Source organism: Suncus etruscus, chromosome 19 (assembly GCF_024139225.1).
Source record: "Suncus etruscus isolate mSunEtr1 chromosome 19, mSunEtr1.pri.cur, whole genome shotgun sequence".
Taxonomy (NCBI): Eukaryota; Metazoa; Chordata; class Mammalia; order Eulipotyphla; family Soricidae; genus Suncus; species Suncus etruscus.
In genome coordinates this window covers 32441612-32461411 of record NC_064866.1, presented here as the reverse complement: position 1 = coordinate 32461411, position 19800 = coordinate 32441612, and the positions used below count along the sequence as shown (strand labels likewise).

General features: G+C 43.0%; 2 protein-coding genes and 1 pseudogene across 5 annotated transcripts in view; 1 reads left to right on the top strand and 2 right to left on the bottom strand.

Moving 5' to 3' along the window:
- Positions 1-19800, bottom strand: part of SQLE (squalene epoxidase) — a 767303-nt gene that overhangs the window by 363254 nt on the left and 384249 nt on the right. The gene's annotated exons all lie outside the window — the stretch shown is intronic.
- Positions 1-19800, top strand: part of MTSS1 (MTSS I-BAR domain containing 1) — a 152365-nt gene that overhangs the window by 36450 nt on the left and 96115 nt on the right. For all 4 annotated transcript variants that reach the window (XM_049765682.1, XM_049765683.1, XM_049765684.1 and 1 more), the window contains exon 3: positions 2885-2958. In XM_049765682.1, coding sequence (XP_049621639.1) covers positions 2885-2958 — 74 coding nt within the window. The remainder of the gene's footprint in view (positions 1-2884; positions 2959-19800) is intronic.
- LOC125997730 (uncharacterized) lies at positions 8554-8648 on the bottom strand (annotated as a pseudogene).

Sequence of the window (19800 nt, the reverse complement as noted above, 5' to 3'; positions counted from 1 at the left end):
CCTCTTTTTAAGGTGTCAAAATACATCTACCACCAAAGTGCCAAAATTCTTTCACCTCTGTTGGACATTCTTGATGTCTTTAAATATACTGGCCTGGGAATGTGGCTCAGCTGTAGAGCATTTGCCTTGCATGTCTAAGGCCCTAAGTTTGATTCTGGGCATTACCTTCCTCACCCCTGTCAAATATGCTTTGAAGTGGGCTTTTGTGGGACCTGTGTGGAGCTTGTTTACTGTGTTTGTATTTTTCCCCCTAAGGTTTGTGCCGTGTCTCAGACTCACTCAGATATTGAAATTGAATGGACTCTCTTTCCCAGGGACCCATCCTAGGACTTCCCGGAAAGCTGTTGTGTCTTCGCCTCTGTTGCTAGGTTCAAGACCATTTCAATTTCTTTTTTTTTGGTTTTTGGGCCACACCCATTTGACACTCAGGGGTTACTCCTGGCTATGTGCTCAGAAATCGCCCCTAGCTTGGGGGGACCATATGGGACGCCGGGGGATCGAACCACGGTCCTTCCTTGGCTGGCGCTTGCAAGGCAGACACCTTACCTCTAGCGCCACCTTCCCGGCCCCACGTTTCAATTTTTTTTTTTTTTTTTTTTTTTTTTGGTTTTTCGGGCCACACCCGTTAGATGCTCAGGGGTTACTCCTGGCTACGCGCTCAGAAATTGCCCCTGGCTTGGGGGGACCATATGGGACGCCGGGGGATCGAACCGTGGTCCTTTCCTTGGCTAGCGCTTGTAAGGCATACACCTTACCTCTAGCGCCACCTCGCCGGCCCCACGTTTCAATTTCTTAATTTTGCTGTCCTTACTCTCCTCTTCCTTCTGCAGGTTTGCATTCTTGGGGATGCATTGGCAAGACTAGATTGCTGTTTGAGATATTTAAAAATGACAGTCAGGTTTATCTAATTCTGGATCATTCCAGTCCTTGTGGGCTGTTGGGGCCAGTTGCTTATTTGGTCCATCTAGGTTCCTTTCTATTGTCTGATATCTTGAATCATGGTTCTAGGAACTAGCAGATGCAGAGTGCTCTTAAGCTTTCTCAGAGAATGTGAATTTTGAAATCATTTCCAGGACATTCAAATGAGTACAGTGACATTTTCTATTAATTTTCTTCATTCTCAGCTTTTAGGATTTAGGAAGATAACATTTGAGCCAGCATTTGTAGGTAGAAAAATGATGTCAGTTTCATTGTAATTATAGTTTAAGAAAAATCATATAGCTGAGACCTTGTGGGAGTTTGTGCATGGGCTCAAGTAATATAATGCTAGTTTTTAGCTCTTTTAAGAACTGCAGACTGTGAGATCCAGAGATATGGTTCCTGAGCCACAATACATGCTTTGTATGTAGGTTGGTCCAGGTTTGATTCCCAGTACTGCCTCATCCTGTATACATCTAACTCGGAGCAGTCCCAGAACACCACCAGATGTGACACCAAAGCAAAGCAGAAAAAACACAAACCACTCCTAAAGTTGCTTATAATTATGATTTTAGGTTTTCTTTTTTTTTTTTTTTTTTTTTGTGGTTTTTGGGTCACACCCGACAGTGCTCAGGGATTATTCCTGGCTGCAGGCTCAGAAATTGTTCCTGGCAGGCACGGGGGACCATATGGGACGCCGGGATTCGAACCGATGACCTCCTGCATGAAAGGCAAACGCCTTACCTCCCATGCTATCTCTCCGGCCCCATGATTTTAGGTTTTCATCTCAATGATAGATCTTTCCAAGATTCATCTTCCTAAGTATGTGTGTCCACTTGGGTGACACATACTCCTGAGTGGACTTTTGAGCAATGTAGGGCTTAGGGCATTTATTCTTTGCACTGTCAAACATCTACCTAGAGCCTTCATTTTCACTGGAGAGGGAGGTGGTTATAGGCCATGTCTGGCTGTGTTTAGGGCTTACTTCTATCTAGTTCTCTGCTCTGGGGTTGCTCTTGATGGTGCTCAGGAAAATACATGCAATGCCAGAGACTGGGATGGGGCCAGCCAAATACAAAATGAGTTTGGCATTGTACTAGTGCTCTCTCTGACCCCTGCATATAATCTTTGATTTCTCCCAAACTTAATAGCCTGCCATTGGCTAGAAGCCTTACTGATAGCAAGTATTTTGTATGTTATATATTAGATAAAAGAAAATGTTATTAGAATTATAAAAAATAATACTTTTACAGTACTGTAGTGAATTTATTTTGGGGAAAATCTATAAGTAGATCCAAATATTTTAAACTCCTGTTGTTGAAGGATGTTTCTTCTGTGTGTACTTCTCTTACTCTAAAATTAATTTATAATTTAATTTAAATTTCTTGTTTTTTGTTGTTGTTCTGTTTATTTCCCTTTTGTTGTTGTTCTTGGGCCACGAACAATGGTTTTCAGGACTTAACTCCTTGTCCTTCATTAAAGTATCACTCCTGGTAGGACTTGGGGAAACTGAGATATCAGGGATCAAACCCAGGTTGGCTGTGTGCAAGACAAATGAAGGGCCCTATCCACTGTCCTGTCTCTCTTTCCTCCAAATAATACTTTTTTTTTTTCTTCAGATAATACCCTTAAATGGTATGTTTCTTTCAGTTTTAAATGCCTAGGTGTTTTCCTCCCAGGTGAAATTTTGTGTAATCACTAATTTTTGAGTGAGGCGGGAAGAGAATTCCTCATGCTTAGTGACTGGCACTGAAAAAGCTGGATAGTGGGTGGAGAGTAGGTATGAGGGTGGAGGCTAAGACAAAAGTCTATATATTGTAATACAGTATTTACAGTAGGTAGTTCAGGTCCTTTGATGTTTCCTTCAGCAAGGTCCCACTGATTCAGTGGAAGCTGCAACCTTTCAGCTGTCTTGAGTTTGTGCAGGGAGTTGCTCCTCATGCTTTTGTTATCTGTTTGCATTTAGGACAACAGTAGTAGCTGCAGCTGCCTTCCTGGATGCCTTTCAGAAAGTGGCTGACATGGCGACCAGCACCCGTGGTAAGCAGATGGAGGGATGATGGCTGGCAGTGCTATGTTCTGCATGTGGGCTCTTGTTCTTGGGTACAAGAAAATACACACACACACACACACACACACACACACACACACACACACACACACACACGTACACACACACCTTCCTTAAGTGATCTGCTTAGCTGACTTATATTTCAATTTAAAACAAAACCAAATACTCTGATTCCATGACTTTGAAGTTAGCAGTTCTCTGGATAATGAAGCCCAGAAGGAGAAAGAGGGAAGAACTACGTTGGTGTTTATGCAGGAGCTGGCTGGTTGTGTTTTGGGGGATTCACTTAGAATTATAGTGATTGCAGAGCCTTGATTGGTGTACTTGGTTCCCATTAGTTTCTCTTCTCAGCCATTGGCCTAATCTTTTCCTTGTTTTCTGTGGACTGGGAAACAGGATGGTAATACTAGTTTCTGGCTTTCCATCAGGGAGCCCTGATTCTAAGTATTTTGTCTTTGTCTCCTGCTTTTGACTGGAGATCCTGGAGCTACAGTAAATGACTCCAGGTCTGAACCTCTCCCAAACATTGTGCACAGAACATAGTAGTTGTTTAATGATTTCTGAAATCCACAAAGGGGCTGCTTTGGAAAATTTTTAATTATTTCATTAACTACCGTGTTGTACAGAAGAAAAATAGCTATTTCGAGGCACTAAAAAAAAAAAAATCAATACTCCTGTATTTAGCATTGTCATTGGAAATGAAGTATAGACTTATGTTCAAAGAGGGCAGGGATGCCTCCGTTCTTATTCCTAATTGGAGACTCTCCTGCCTTTCTGCGTTATTATTTCTGGGTTCGATGGGATATTGAGCACTATGCCCGTTTTCTGCATTATTATGATGGTCTGGGAAGAGCTGGGGTGAGGAGGGCAAGAGTTAGGGAATAGCTTGAGTCATGTGAAGGTTGAGTTTCTCTGAAGCCCGTGACAGGTACCTACAATGAGTTGTCAGAAGATACTGTAGTTAATAGCCAAATGCATTTGTATTGAAGACACTTCCCATTCATTCAGCACACTTGAATATTCTTGATATTTCAGCAGTGGCTCTCTTATGGGATCAGAAAAATAAGTCCGTGACCTTCTTTATCCTAGACGAGCTTGCAGTTGAGTTGGGGATGACTGGTGGGAGGTGAGGGTTGGAGGGTAGGGGAGAAGCATAAAGAATTTGAGTGTGGCAATGTTCCATACTGTAATAGTAATAGAACAGGGAGTCCTGGGTAATACAGAAAAGTGAACAATTAAAACTCGGCTCGGTGAGTTGAAAACAACTCTTTGGGGAGGGAATAATTTTCCTTGTTTCCAAGATGCCATTGGTGTTTTATAGGTTTCCTGGGAGAATGTAATAGAGACATCAGAGCAGGGGATTCTTCGTCTTGCTGGTCTTTCTGTTATGGATTTAACCAGTCTTTTTTTTTTTTTTTAATTAAGTTGAATCACCATGAGATAGTTGCAAAGTAGTTCATGACTGAGTTTCATACAGTGCCCAGCACCCTTCACCAGTGCTCATTTCCTGCTATCAATGTCCCCTGTTTCTCATCTGCTTTATAGCAGACATTTTTTTTCTCTCTCTCCCTTTTAGATATTGTTTATCATTGTCTTTTAAGACTGCTTTTAAAAAATTACACAGCATGTGTGTGAATCATACAAAATTGTAAAAACTCTAAAGACTTATTTGGGTTACTGCTCACCACAGTTAGGTCCACTGAGTGTGTTCTTTTTTTTGTTTGTTTGTTTGTTTTTGTTTTTGGGCCACACCCGGTGGTGCTCAGGGGTTACTCCTGGCTGTCTGCTCAGAAATAGCTCCTGGCAGGCACGGGGGACCATATGGGACACCGGGATTCGAACCAACCACCTTTGGTCCTGGATCGGCTGCTTGCAAGGCAAACGCCGCTGTGCTATCTCTCCGGGCCCTGAGTGTGTTCTATACTCATAATTTCTACTCAATACCTGGATCAGTAGTGCCTATCATCTTGGTGTCTTTCTAGAAGTCAGAATGTATCCAAGAGCTGCTCCATTTTGATAAACTGAGATATTTCTGGCACTGCATCTATCAGACTGTTTCCTAATTCATTTTAATATTTTAATGTGTGATTATTGGATGAACCCTAAAGGCAGACTTAAAGTCTCATTTGTTTTGGGGCCCACATCTGGTGATGCTCATGGATTACTCCTGGCTCTATGTGCATGAGTTATTCCTAAAAGTGCTGAGCGAAAACATATGGGATACCAGGGATCCAACCCTGGTTGGCCACATGCAAGGCAAATGCCCTATCCACTGTATAATCTCTCAAGCTTCTCTATTTATTTATTTATTTATTTGTTTATTTATTTATTTATTTATTTATTTAGGTTTTTGGGCCACACCTGGCGGTGCTCAGGGGTTACTCCTGGCTGTCTGCTCAGAAATAGCTCCTGGCAGGCACGAGGGACCATATGGGACACTGGGATTTGAACCAACCACCTTTGGTCCTGGATCAGCTGCTTGCAAGGCAAACGCTGCTGTGCTATCTCTCCGAGGCCTGCTTCTCAATTTCTTTCTGTGGGGACCTGGGGTTTCACAGAGGTGCTCATTTGAGTGGTTCTTGCTGGGAAATTGAAGGACCTACAAGTTCTCATGGTTGAAAGGAGGATAAACAGTGATTAGTTGTGGGAAAAGAAACCAGAATAGCTTCTCTGTGGTGATGATGGAGGTAGAGAACTTTTGAGGTGATATATTTGACAAAAGACAAATAACGTCACAGTGCCCAGACTCCAGCGCTGACATATTTTTAAACTATCATGCCATTTTTAGCTCTGAGAATCTATCTCAACATGTCTAGAATCCATACGTTCTGGGATGGAGGAAATGGCTTTCTGTAGAGTGTGAGTGTGAAAACTCTTGACAGGACTTCAATTGTGTGATTAGAATAAAGTGTCGGTATATAACTGTGCCTAAGTGCCTCTTTCATACATTCATTGTCAAAAGTGATTATCATTGAATTGAGGTTTATTTAAAAATGCAAAAAAATATAGAACAGCTATGTAGTGTAGAAGATTCATCTAAATATATGAGGCAAAAATCCACCCTCCCAGTACTGGATTTAGCATTGTTGATAGACTTTTTGGCATATTGGGACAATCATAACTGAGGGAAGAAAGCTAATTGCAGAACATCTTTGTAGAATGATGTATGGAGTTAAGTTCATCCATGCAGTCCTTTGCAAAAGGCTATTCTTGCCAAATACTGTTCCTAAGTTTACTCCACAATGTACTGGTTACCTTTCTTTGGTGTCGGGCCATATATGTAAATTCCCTCATTCCTTCTGGCATTCAGGTGGAACCGATAGAGTGGATGCTGTAAGCATACTTAGATGATTTTTCCTTTGATGAATAGTTGATCTCCGTTAATATGCTATTAAAGGTTAAACTGCACTCAATACTCATGTATACAGTCTATTGGGTATCTATGAATAATATATTGTTTTTTGTTTGGGCACCATACCTAATGATGCTGAGGTGTTATTCCTGGCTCTGCACTCAGTAATCATTTCTGGTGAGCTCAGGGGTCCTTATGGGATGCCAGGCATTGAATCAGGATTGGCCATGAGCAAGGCAAGTGTACAACCTGCTCTACTGTCTCATCAGCTCCTATAAGTAATCTATTTTTAATGCTGTCTGCATCACCCAGGAAATCATGAGTCTGTAGAAAATTCTTCAAGTTGTGTTTGTCAGCAACAAATATGCTTGGGCTAAGGCCATAGGTTAACAAACTTTGTCCTTTGATATCTCTGCTCTATAGAAATTGTATAGGGCTTGTAGATATATTTAGTATTTAACTTTTTGAGGGGTAGGATCAACTTCAGGTGGTGCTTGAGGTAGTGTTTTGTGCTGGGGTTTGACCATGTCTCTGTAGGCTGAGTCCACAAAAGTAGCCCTTTGAAACACCTACCTGACCCTGGATGGTTTTTCCAAGTCCCTTTTGCAGGACTTGAAATGATAGATGGCAATAGCATTTTATTTATTTATTGGTTCATGGAACTCACTCAGCTGTGCCCAGTAATCACTTCTTGTGGAACTCAGAGTGCCAAGGATTGAACCAGGGCTAGCCACATAAAAGGCAAAAACCTCACTCATGTACTCTCTGACCCAACAGTACTCTCTGACTTCTTAAATATCTCTTTGGGGCAAACATTCAGGATTTCCAGCTTAGTAGGCCTTTAATTTCCATAATATTAGCATCCCATATTACTTTCCAGAGGAAGCAGTGTTGAAAGAACTTGGTCCTTTTCAGCAAATATTTTGCAGCAGCTAGTAATAGTTTATTTAGGAAAAAAAAAAAAACAAGTTCAGAAAGCTGGTCACTCTGAGAGCAAACTCAACATAGTCAATGATAACTGTTGGCAGATAGTGAAAGTATGTTAAGTCTCTGTTTCTTCCTCTCTTTATACATCAAAGTGTAACTTGCTAGTATAACAAGTATAATTAGATTAATGATTAAACTTGTGAAATTGAGGAGTCTGTTAGCTGCATGGTACATAGTGCACTTACATTTGTGTTGACTTTTGCACTCTGGAATGGAGACAGCATAGGTTGCAGATGAACTTATGCCTCTTGATTGCCGCCCTTGGAGAATTGGTGCCAAGACAAATCCAAACTCCTGGAAGCAGGCTCTCCTGTCCAGCTGGCTAATGAGAATGAATGATTGTGGCAGAGCAAGGTGTGTCACCATTCTCCACCAAGGGGCCAGCGGTGACCTGCCTTCACCTACCTTTGTTGGCCTTTGTCCATCGGTCCCTTTCCTCCTTTCTCAGGGCCGCTGGATGCCTCAGCAGCAGCAGCACTGGCTCTTTGTGACCTCATACCCTTTGTTTTATGTCAGCAAGAACCTTTGAAGAGCATCAGGTCTGTTGACGCAGGCAGCTGGCTGTCCGTTCCTGATTATTGTCACTTTCAGGCTCTGCCAGATCCTCTCAGAAGTTTCCAGGAGTTTAAGAATCAAAGAAAGCAGAAAATGGCTCCCTCCTCCTAGACCATCTTGAAGGTCCAGAAGCCTAATGGAAAGTGGTTTTCTTGTGGGCTATCTTGATGACTCACCTCCATTGACTACAGTATGGGGGTTGGGCTCTGTTCCCCTGTTTTGTTTTGGGTTCACACCCATCAATGCTCGGGGGTTATTTCTGGCTCTACACTCAGGAATCATTTCTGGTAGAGTTCAAAAGAGGAGTATGTGCTGGGGATTGGACCTAGGTCAGCCATGTGCAAGGCAAGTGCCTTACCTACCTGCTGAATTATCTCTCTGGCTCATAACTTCTTTATTTTAAATAATATCTTTATTTAAGCACCATGATTACAAACATGTTTGGATTGTGGCTGATCCTTCCAGCCCTCATATCTATTGTCTCTGGTTTTTATTACAAACATTTTTTTGGATGGGAGGGGCACATCTGGTGATGCTCAGGAATAACTCCTGACTATGCATTCAGAAATCGTTCCTGGCTAGGGGGGACCATATGGGATGCCGGGATCGAACCCAGGTCTGTGCAAGGCAAATGCCCTACCACCGTGCTATCACTCTGGCCCCAGGCGCCTTAAATATGGAACGCTTCACCAACTTGTGTGTCATCCTTGCACAGGGGCCATGCTAATCTTTTATGTATCGTATATGTGCTGCCAAAGTGAGCACACGCTCTTAAACTTTTTTATATTATGACTCCAGCTCCAGTGTTTACACTGGAGACTGATGAAGCAGAAGAAACCAAGTTAAGCTGAGACTATTGGAGACATTCGAATGGAAACGAAGAAACTGTAGATGGATAGTTGGATTATTAACTAGACTTCATCAAACCTACAGTATATGCTGGAAAAGGCAGGTGGAAGCTCAACTTTAAGAAAAATAAATCTTTTTCTAGGGGCAAGTGGGACCCCCATAGTACCTGAATCCCCAGGAATCTTTCTGGTAGTGCTGGTGAGTGAGTGTTGGATGCGGGGGTCATGCCCTGCTGGAAATCAACTTAGGCTTTTGGCATGCTCCTTCTACAGGTTGTCTATCTCCTCTTCCTTACTTATACCATGGATCCTTCTTAATCTTGGCTGTGTTTGCATAATTGGCTGCAAATGAGATCTGCTCTGAGGAAAAGCGTGATCTGGAGCCTTTAAGCTAACAGTTTATCTCCCATGGGCAGAACTGTCTGGGATTCTTGACCCCAAGTTGCTGAGGTTATTGTGCTTATAAGGAAGCCGGTGGTTTTACTCTGGCTAAAGCTCTCTTGATCTCAAGACTGTCTCTAGCACAAGCTGTGTGTTTAGTTTTGGATATTTTTTTGACTGTCTAGCTTTCCAGATCCACTTACCTGGGTTGAGTTATCATTCCCCTCTGGAAGTTTCTTTTTTTTTTTTTTTTTTTTTTTGTGGTTTTTGGGTCACACCCGGCAGTGCTCAGGGATTATTCCTGGCTCCAGGCTCAGAAATTGTTCCTGGCAGGCACGGGGGACCATATGGGACGCCGGGATTCGAACCGATGACCTCCTGCATGAAAGGCAAACGCCTTACCTCCATGCTATCTCTCCGGCCCCTCTGGAAGTTTCTTGACATAATTTTTAGAGCCCTGCCTAGCCCCATGTCTATTGAAGCATCATAATTAGGAGATGGACCCAGAGATCTTGATTTTTTGTTTGTTTGTTTTGTTTTTGAGTCACACCCAGTAGCGCTCGGATTACTCCTGGCTCTGCACTCAGAAATCGCTTCTGGCAGGCACAGCACAATGGACCATATGGGATGCTGGGATTCAAATCACCATTTGTCCTGGATCGGCTGCATGCAAAGCAAACGCCCTACTGCTGTGTTATCTTTCTGATCCCTTGATTTTTTTTTAAGTAGTATCTCAAAGGGCCACAGTGGTAGCATACAAGCAGTAGGGTGTTTGCCTTGCATGTGGCTCACGTAGGACGAACTGCGGTTTGATCCCCTGGCCTCCCATATGGTCCCCCAAACCAGGAGTGATTACTGAGCATCACTGGATATGGCCCAAAAAGCAAAAAATAAGAAGTAGTATCCCAGGAGATACGGTTTAGGTTTTTGTGCTGTCACAAAAGTGTCTTGTCATCCTGCAGTATTATCCATCCCAACGCCCCATCACCCACCTGTCCAGTGACATCTCTGGGGCCAGCAGTTCCATTTACAAAGAAATGACCATTATTTTCAGCCACCCTTAAAATCTTTCATCCCTTACAGCTTGTCCTGATCTGCCACCTCCATTTCCCCTAGATCCCCAAGGACTGCTGCTAAAGAGCCAGTTGAGGAGGTTGTAGCACTTGTGAAAGCTTTGCCTGCACCCTGAATCCCTGTTCTCCAGTATTAAGACTGTGGTTTCCATAGCTCTGGCTGCTTCTATAGCTCTTGTCTCTCTGTGCTTGTGACCTCATCTGAGGAACCTCCACACACTTCTGTGAAGTCTCTGGCATTGAGCAAGGAGCAGACAGTGATGAATGAATGTTTGAATCTCCCAGCTCTGGGTGAGGAAGGGAGGGCAAGGAAGGTAGTTGCGTTCTCTTTGGAGTTTAGCGTGCTCACCTTTCCCCAAAGATGCTGATGGGATGTGTGTGGCTGATGACCACCCAGCAATTTCTTGATGAGGTCATGTGTGTGTGAGGCATTGATGAGTGTGTGTGTGTGTGTGTGTGTGTGTGTGTGTTTTCATCTGTCTAGGAAATGGTGCCAGGAAGTGGTTTCCAACTGGCAGCCAGAATGGTTTTGTTTGCTCCAAGGTTTTATTTTAACCAGGTGGCTGATGGGAGACTTGCTTATACCCTCTCCCCTAGGGCTTTCTCTTGACTTCTCAGAAATCACTTCTGGTGGGTCTTGGGGATCATATAGATGTTGGGGGAATCAAATCTGGCTTAACCACATGCAAGGCAAATGCCCTGCCTGCTGTACTTCTGTTTTGGCCCCATCCCGATTGACCTTAGTGCTCAAGCCCCGAATTTGATTTCAAGTAATGAGAGCCTTATGGTTTCTACCTAGGAAGCTACTTAACCACAGACTGAAATTAATCATTTAAATTCAAGAAAACAGAAGCATAACTTTGAATAGAACCTTAAACAAGTACAGGCAGGGTTGAATTAAAGAAAAAGGTCTCTATTTTTTTCTTTTGGTAGTGGGCCACGTCTGGCTGTATTGTAGGCTTCTGCAGAACCTTGAGCTGGGTCTTGGTCTTGACTTTTGCAGACCAGTTTCTCTTTGCTAGTTTTAGTAACTGTCCTTTGGATTCTGTCAGGAAAAGTGAGAATTGAGTGTTTGGAGGGATTAAGCTCACTTTAATTTTTATTTTTAGAGCTGAGCTTAGTTTTAAAAAAATTCAGGGATAGTTTATTAATTTTTCTGATTATCCTATTTTCACCAGGGCTCGTAATGAATAGCAGGATGGGGAAGGCACCTGGAACAAAGTTTCCCCAGGAACCTAGAGTTTTGTGAAAAAAAAAAAAAATCTAGCTGGGATTAATTTTACTTAGTCTATATATAGTTGTCATCCGGGCTTCTTAGCTGATTTCCTGGAGCCTGACTCTTCTTAACTCCTCAGGAAGCAGTTGTGAGTGTGTTAAAAATATATGTGTAGGAGTCTGAAAAATAGGTCAAAAGGCTGTAATACATAGTTTGCATGCAGGAGTCCTGGGTTAGATCTCCCAACATTGCATGGTCTCCTAAGCATCAGTTACTCTGAGCACCAAGCTGAAAACAGGTCCTGAACATAGCCAAGTGTGTTCCACCCGCTTCCCAAAATTGACACTGAACCTAAACAAAACAAATTAAACAGAACAACAAATTAATCCAGCCTAAAAACTAACATAAGAGATGAGAAGTGCTTCAAGATTTGCTTTTGGAATGGATGAGTCAACAGCTGTATTCTTTAATGTTTTTTTTATTATTATTTTGTAATTTGAAAGTTCTTTGATTTTGTTTTTGGACCAAACTTGATGATGCTCAGAGGTAACTCATAGCATTGCACTGAGGAATGCCTCCTGGTGATGCTCAGAGGACCATATGGGATGTTGAATTGAACCTGGTCCAGCCACAGGCAGGCACCCTATCCACTGTACTACCTCCCCTGCCCTGTTTTCTCTGGGATCTAGGTTTGCTTTTGTGACAGTGACTTAGAAACTCCCTGTTGACTTGAATTCTCTGGGCTTTGCACTTGGTTTCTGGTTTTGGCTTCCATAAACCAGGCAGTTCCTAAGTACATCCAGCCCTGCTAGTGGTCCTGTTTTGAAATGCCTCATTGCTGCCTTGTGTGAGTGGGTGTTGGTTTTGGAGAATTGTGGAAAATAAACATGTGTTGTTCGAGTGGGAAATGGACGGCACCTACCCAGAGTTCCTTTCTTTCCTCCCACTTTCCTTTCCTCTTCTTTTGTTTTCCTTTGACTTGTAGGCTTGAAGTTAGAAGTTGGAGCTTCTGTTTTGACAGGTGATCCTGAGTGATTGTCCTGGCCTCTGAGCATCTTGGGTCAGGATGGGTTTAAGTATTGGAATAGTTTTGTGGCAGTGAGAATAATTTACATTTTTGCTGTCTGATACACTAGTCACTTAGCCCCTTATGGTTTTTGAAATGTGTTAATGTAACTGAGGAATTGATTTTTTTTCATCCCAAGTAGTGCTCAGAGAGCTCAGGGATCTTTCCTAGTGACTGTCAGTCAATAGAGACTGAGGTTTAGTGCTTGCCCTGAGGATGCAGTGGTGTTTGAACCCTTCAGTGCTGGGGATTACACAGGTTATCCTGGTGCTGTTTAGGGGATTATATGTGGTACCAGGGATCAAATTGGAATCAGCTGCTCAAAAGGCATACTTCTTTTTTTTTTTTTGGTTTTTGGGCCACACCCGGCGGTGCTCAGGGGTTTCTCCTGGCTGTCTGCTCAGAAATAGCTCCTGGCAGGCACGGGGGACCATATGGGACACTGGGATTCGAACCAACCGTCATTGGTCCTAGATCGGCTGCTTGCAAGGCAAATGCCGCTGTGCTATCTCTCCGGGCCCAGGCATACTTCTTTAACCTCTCTGTTCTTTTTCAGACCCAAGACTCTCACTTTTAAGCATTAAACAGCCAGGTATATCTACCAGCTGCTATTTTCCAGTGCGCAGGTGTGGGCAATGTTCCTGCAAAGAAAGACTCTTTCGACTGTAACATAAGCACAATAATTGAATGGATCACTCAAGTTTTTGCTCAGAAAACCTCAGAGGGGAGAGGGCTTCCTGTATTTCACAATTCCAGGAAAGCAGAGGTGAATCATGATAACATGGAGGATTGAGGCAAGCATATAGTAAGGGTGTTTGATGGAGAGGTTTATATAAACAGCAATTATACTTTTGAAAAAAATTGCAAATGTACCCTCTTTTTGTGTGTGTGTGTGTGTGTGTGTGTGTGCGCGCGCGCGCGCGCACACGCACGCACACACACATACCTGGCTGTTGCTCTTGACTCTGTACTCAGGAATCAGTCTTGGTGGTACTGCTGGGAATTGAACGATGGTTGACTACATCCATGCCTTCTGTAAAATTTTCCCATCTCTACCCCTTTTCCTTAATGAATTCTCAGTGGACTGTTTTTAGTTTCAAAGGGGATAGAAATTGGTTCATGAAATGGGAATTAATTGTTTTATGTATTAGGCATGGATTTATGTGAATGCATAAATGTATGTAGTGATTACACTTAGACTTTTATCAGGGCTAAATTGACTATGAAAATGTGTCCGGAAAAGCTTCTTGTGAACTTGATAATAGTGTTCCAAGTGGAAGTTTAGTTTCTATTAGTGGCACTTGTGCCCTGTCTCAATGCATGCAGTAGATGTCATGAACCTGAGGAGGTGGTGGCTGTGAGACTTTTTTGTGATCTTGACCTAGTCATTCTATGTTGATCAACTCCATGAACTCTTCACGAAGTCAATTTGGGTCAAGCATCTTTGGGATATGAGGTATCTAAAATCATCAATCTCCTCATGGCTCTGTACCACCGTCTGTAAATGGGCTTGACCCATTTGTAGATGCCAGGAATGCCATAACAAACACTGGCTGTGTCCTTGAGTCACTGGACTTCATAGCAATAATTTGAGGGTTGTGGGGTGTGTGAGGGGGAGGAGAACTAAAACTTTGAACTTGGTTTTAGCAGATTCTATCTTAAGATCTAAAACGTCAGAGTAACAGATGGTCCCCAGCTTGGGATCTATCCTCATTGATGTCCATGAGCCTCTTGAATCTTACATACTGAAATATGCATATGTGTATTTGTCAGTTTCATCTGGATTATTAAGTCTTACATGAACATGTATACAAAAAGTTGTTTTTAATCTATAATAAAAAGCAATCTAGCCAAAACCTGCATGCTTGTTTCGTAAACATGACTTGAGAATATAAAATCCCATCTCTACAAGGTTATTGGCTTTAGGGTCACACCTGCTGGAACTCAGGGGGTGACTTCTGGCTTATAGCTTGCTCCCTGCCTGAGGAACATGTGGTGCTGGGGTCTGAACCCGGAGCTCCCGCATACAAACCATGTGCTCCAGCTTTTGAAGCTATCTCGGCCCATTTTGAAGCCATCCTTTGACCTAGGAAGGAGTGATCTGAAAATATAATTAATGCCTTTGGGCAGGAGTGGATAGAGTGTTCGTTTGCCTTGCCTGCGGCCAACCCTGGTTTGATCTCTGGAACCATATGATTCTCCAAGCACTACCAGGAATAATTCTGAGTATCACGGGGGGGGGGGTGGTGGCTCCAAAACAAAAATCGAATACCTTTTAAAATGGGTCCGTAAGTGTGCTTTTATTCTTTGGACTGTATTATGTGGATGTTTTTCCATTCCAGTCAACTTTGAGATGATTTTCCTCATTAGCACAATGCATTTATTCCTATAACTTCTCAGGGGAAAATGATTTCCTAATTGAATGATTTCCTAGCACAAGTGTGGAGTTAGTTTTAGCCATTTCCACTTTCTTAAAAAGTCATTTGGCTTGCTTTCTGTGACATTCTCACCAGATTTGAGGGTGTGTGCTTGAGCTGTCTTTTTTTTTTTTTTTTTTTTAATCATGGCTCCTTTTTTGTTCTTGGAGCTTGAAAATCTAGGATGTTGTCAGCACAGAGCATATATTGTGTTCTACCGCTGAGCTACATCCCTGGCCTCAATGTGTACCATAAACATTTTCCTCTCACAAATCACACTTGTAGTCAAGAAATAGAAATAAAATTTGAGGCTGGAGTGATAGTACAGCATGTAGGGCCCTTGCCTTGCATGTGGCTGGCCTGGGTTTGATCCTCTGCATCCCATATGGTCCCTGAACACTGCCAGAAGTAATTCCTGAGTGCAGAGCCAGTAGTATTGCTTAAGCAATACTTAGCAATACTGAACAATATATCTTATCATTGTTGGGTGTGGCTGGAAAAAAAAAAGAAAAATGAAAACAAGGATTCCATCGATTGAGAATAAATTTATAAAGTAGATCTCCTACATTTCCTCTTCCCCTTTTTAAAATTATTTATTTATTTATTTATTTATTTATTTGGTTTTTGGGCCACACCCAGCGGTGCGCAGGGTTTACTCCTGGCTGTCTGCTCAGAAATAGCTCCTGGCAGGCACGGGAGACCATATGGGACACTGGGATTCGAACCAACCACCTTTGGTCCTGGATCAGCTGCTTGCAAGGCAAACGCCGCTGTGCTATCTCTTCGGGCCCTAAATTTTTTATTTTTAATTATGAGAACAAAGATGCAAAGAAAGAGGACAAGGTAAAGTTACAGTGGAAGGACAATCACCCATAAACAGAATTCTCAGTAGTCCCATTGCTGATACCTTAACTTTGAACTTTCAGCCAAAGAATTTTAAGAAAAATAAAACAGAACCCATGTACAATTACTTTGTCCCTCAAGTCCCCAGATTATAATACATAATATTTCTTAGCACAGAAAGCAATCTAAAGCCATAAAATTTATGTAACTCCTTAAACATTGAAGGCAAAGTACTTTTTTACATTTCCATGCACATGCATATTAGTTTAAATTAACCTCAAAAGTTTAAGTGGGTTGTTTTTCTTAAGGATTAGAGTCAAAGGAGCACAGTAAAAATGGTGTTAGAGTGGCAATTATTGTTTGCATAGGCCCATCAAAATATGAGGGACATGGAAAGGAAAAGCCTTGGCCTAAATACAAGGAGACCTTACCCCTGAAGTTTCCTGGCATAAGACCAACTCTAGGCTCCAGGCAAACTAGTTTGTCCAATCCAAGTCTTTGTAGTGCCAATACACTTTTATTTTTTCACACAGTCTCTGTTGTTGGTATCATGTTTCTGTATTAAAGATCCTGGAATCTGCATATCCTACATTGCAGTCAGGATGGTGCGGAGCGTCCTCTCATTTCACCTCACAATTAAAGGGCAATGCAGAGAGCCCTGTCCTGTAAGCAGGTCGTTGTTGTTGTCAAGTCTTCTTAGTGCTAAGGGAAGTCTCTTTTGAGCAGGTCAATGTCAGAGCAGTGGTAGGGTCTTCCTTGATAGAAGATTGCTTCCAGGTGTTGTTATAAAAAACCTTGGATGTTTTGTAGATAGCTTCCCTGGTTCAGGGGTGAATGGAGGATGCCCATTCTTCTGAGGCCTGTGCCAGGTCATTATATCAGTGTTCAGGGTGTAAGGTCCCTTTGCACTACAAGATTTGTGTGTTCCAATCTCTATTAGATAAGATCTTATTTGTATGTATAGTATTTTCTCATTTTAATGTGCCTATGCAAACAAGGAACAATGCCACGTGGTGTTATCGGCGCATATGGGGGCTATGAGAAGAAGTCCAACAATCTCCATGACATGGTTCAGTCATAAATATTAAACTGAGGGACTCTTTCACCAAAATTCCTTATTGAACAGCTCACAAAGAGAAGAGAAGATAAAAAGTGGGTAGAATCGTCACTGTAAAAGAATATTTAGAAAGAAAATACACATAAAAAATTCAAAAGACATAGGTGTCCATTTTATGTCTTTTGAAATAGTTGGGGGTTGTTAAATCCAATGCACGACTTTGGTCTGTGATTAGGACTGTGTAGTACTGAAGTTAAAAAGGGTAAATGTGGGGTACTGATGGTTGGGGGTGAGAGAGTTAAGGAGTAATAATGAGCTTTGTAGGGGTGTGCGAAAGGGCAGAATCTGTTGGGGCAGGAGGTCGTTCTCGGTGCCTAACAAGTTAAGAACTGAGAGTAGGGCCCGGAGAGATAGCACAGCGTCGTTTGCCTTGCAAGCAGCCAATCCAGGACCAAGGTGGTTGGTTCAAATCCTGGTGTCCCATATGGTTCCCCGTGCCTGCCAGGAGCTATTTCTGAGCAGACAGCCAGGAGTAACCCCTGAGCAATGCTGGGTATGGCCCCAAAACCAAAAAAACCAAAAACCAAAAAACAAAAAAGAACTGAGGGTAAAGAGGGTTAATTAAGGGGAAGATAAGGAATCCGGGTTTGGAGATGAGGGAGTAGAAGGGGCTCTGGTGTGTGTGGGGGGCAATATATCAGAGGGGCTATATACATTGCATAGAAGATGAATGTTTATGGATTAAGCTTGGCAGTCAGAGAGGACCACTGTATAGGAAGTCACATCTACATATACACTGATTTTAGAGACCTATTTGAATGTTATCCTCCAAATCCAGGGCATTCCATTTTTTCCCCTAGAAACAGTCGAGAATTAAGAACATTTTTGGATGTTGTTAAAAAGTATATATGTGGCGCGGAAATTGAATACTTGTAAGAAAAGAACTTTTTTTTTTTTCTTTTTTTTTTTGGTTTTTGGGCCACACCCGGCGGTGCTCAGGGGTGACTCCTGGCTGTCTGCTCAGAAATAGCTCCTGGCAGGCACAGGGGACCATATGGGACACCGGGATTCGAACCAACCACCTTTGGTCCTGGATCGGCTGCTTGCAAGGCAAACTCCACTGTGCTATCTCTCCGGGCCCAAGAAAAGAACTTCTGTATGGGGTCCAGTATGCATAGGAGAGGAGTTTCTCTCCCCCACCCTCCCCCCAGGGCCCAGTTTACCAGGCCTGGCCCTGAAGACCAGTCTGACGTGGGGGGATCTCAGTCCCCTGGACTAAGTGGTCAGCCCAGGGGGCAAATGGCTAGCTGTCCTGCCCAGAGCCCCCAACATATCAGTGGAAGAGACCCAGAAGTCCTGGCATGTGGAGTCTTCTGGGTGCAGCCCCTGCCTCTGTAGTTTGTGGATGCATAGGGGAGGAGTTTCTCTCCCCCACCCTCCCGCAGGGCCCGCTTTACCAGGTCTGGCCCTGAAGGCCAGTCTGGCGTTCCTCCCCCCTTTTTAATGTTCTGTTTAAGTTCGAAGAGTTAAGTACCTGACTCAGGATAATGAAGTGCTTTTATCAGCATCATGTATTGAGCACTGTAGATGCTGGAATATCAATCCCCTCCTCTGATTTTTTTCTGGAGGTTCTGGAGATTCTGCTTTCCTGACAGCAGCCCCGTCCCTTTTGCGTTTTGAGTGTGGTGAGTAGCAATGGCTGCCAGAGATCAGCTGCTCTGCTTTCTCCTCTGTGCCCTCCCTGAGGTGGGAGTATTGGGAGCAGTTTGGCTCCTCCTTGTTTTTCCTGAAGTGACATTTGCAAGAGCCAGGCTTATGCCCTAGTGGTGAGATAGTAAACCAAACTGCACTTGTACATAATCATATCCTGGTGTGCATATAGGATGTCACTGGAATCCTCAAACCTGTTATTGGGAAGTGCTTGGGACCCTCTGGCTGCCCCAGTGCTCTGAAAGCTTGTCCTTCCCTGAGACACAAGGGTTCTTTCTAGTTGTTCCTCGACCTGACAGTGCCTTTTCCATTCATGTATATATACATTTTTCTGATGATGCTTGAGTGAGGGTGTGTGGCCTCTTATACATATCTTGGAAGCTGTGGTGAGGTGGGTAGGGTGTCCAAGCAGGTGCAGGAAGTTATTTTTTGGGTGACAATGTCATCTGTACTGCACAATTATTTGTATCCCTGAGCCATTTGCCCAGTAAGGTGGTTGACTCCAGAGCTCTGACCTTCTAGGGCCTCAAACAGGTTGATGGTTTTTGCACGTAGGATTTTAAAATTCTCCTGTCACCTTCCCTGCTCTGTCTTCCCCTTTTAAGTTCTTTCCCTTTGCTTTTCAGACATTGAGGTTTTGTTTTGTGGTTTGAAGTTAAAATTGGGTGCAAGAGAGATTTGTAGATCTTAAAACCAGCAACAGTGAGCTGATCTAGTATAGCAGGTAGGAATAGAACCTTGGTTCTATCCCCAGCATTCCATATGGTTCCCCGAACTCTGCTGGGCACAGCTTAGTGTGACCCCCAAAATAAAAACAAAGTAAGACACAACCAGCAAAATAACTCCAGATGATTCTCAATGGAAGTTCTCAGTGTGTCTCTAAGGGGAGTGACTAAAAATCAGATTTTTTGAATTGCCTGGAACTCACTGCTAGACTTGGTGCCATATGGAGATATTCTTTACCTTTCTCTCTAGCACAGCACAAACATGTGCCATTCTAGTGATGATCATGTGCACTTACTTGGTTTGGGCTTGATCAGAGCAGAAAGGACTCAACTGTGACTTCAGGCCAGTTAGACTCTTCTGGGAAGTTCACATCTGCATTCCAAATGTGCTTGCTTTTATCTAAACTGGGCAGGCCAAACCAAGTTCCTGACACCACCGCAAGTGATCTTTCCCAAGAAGGAACTGGTAAACCAGCCTCATCATAAGAGCTACCATCAACCACATTCTCTAACGCTAATCAACATTTGGCCAGAAGTGACGGCGAAGGTGTTCGAAGTCTGTATTTATCATTGGAACTTGT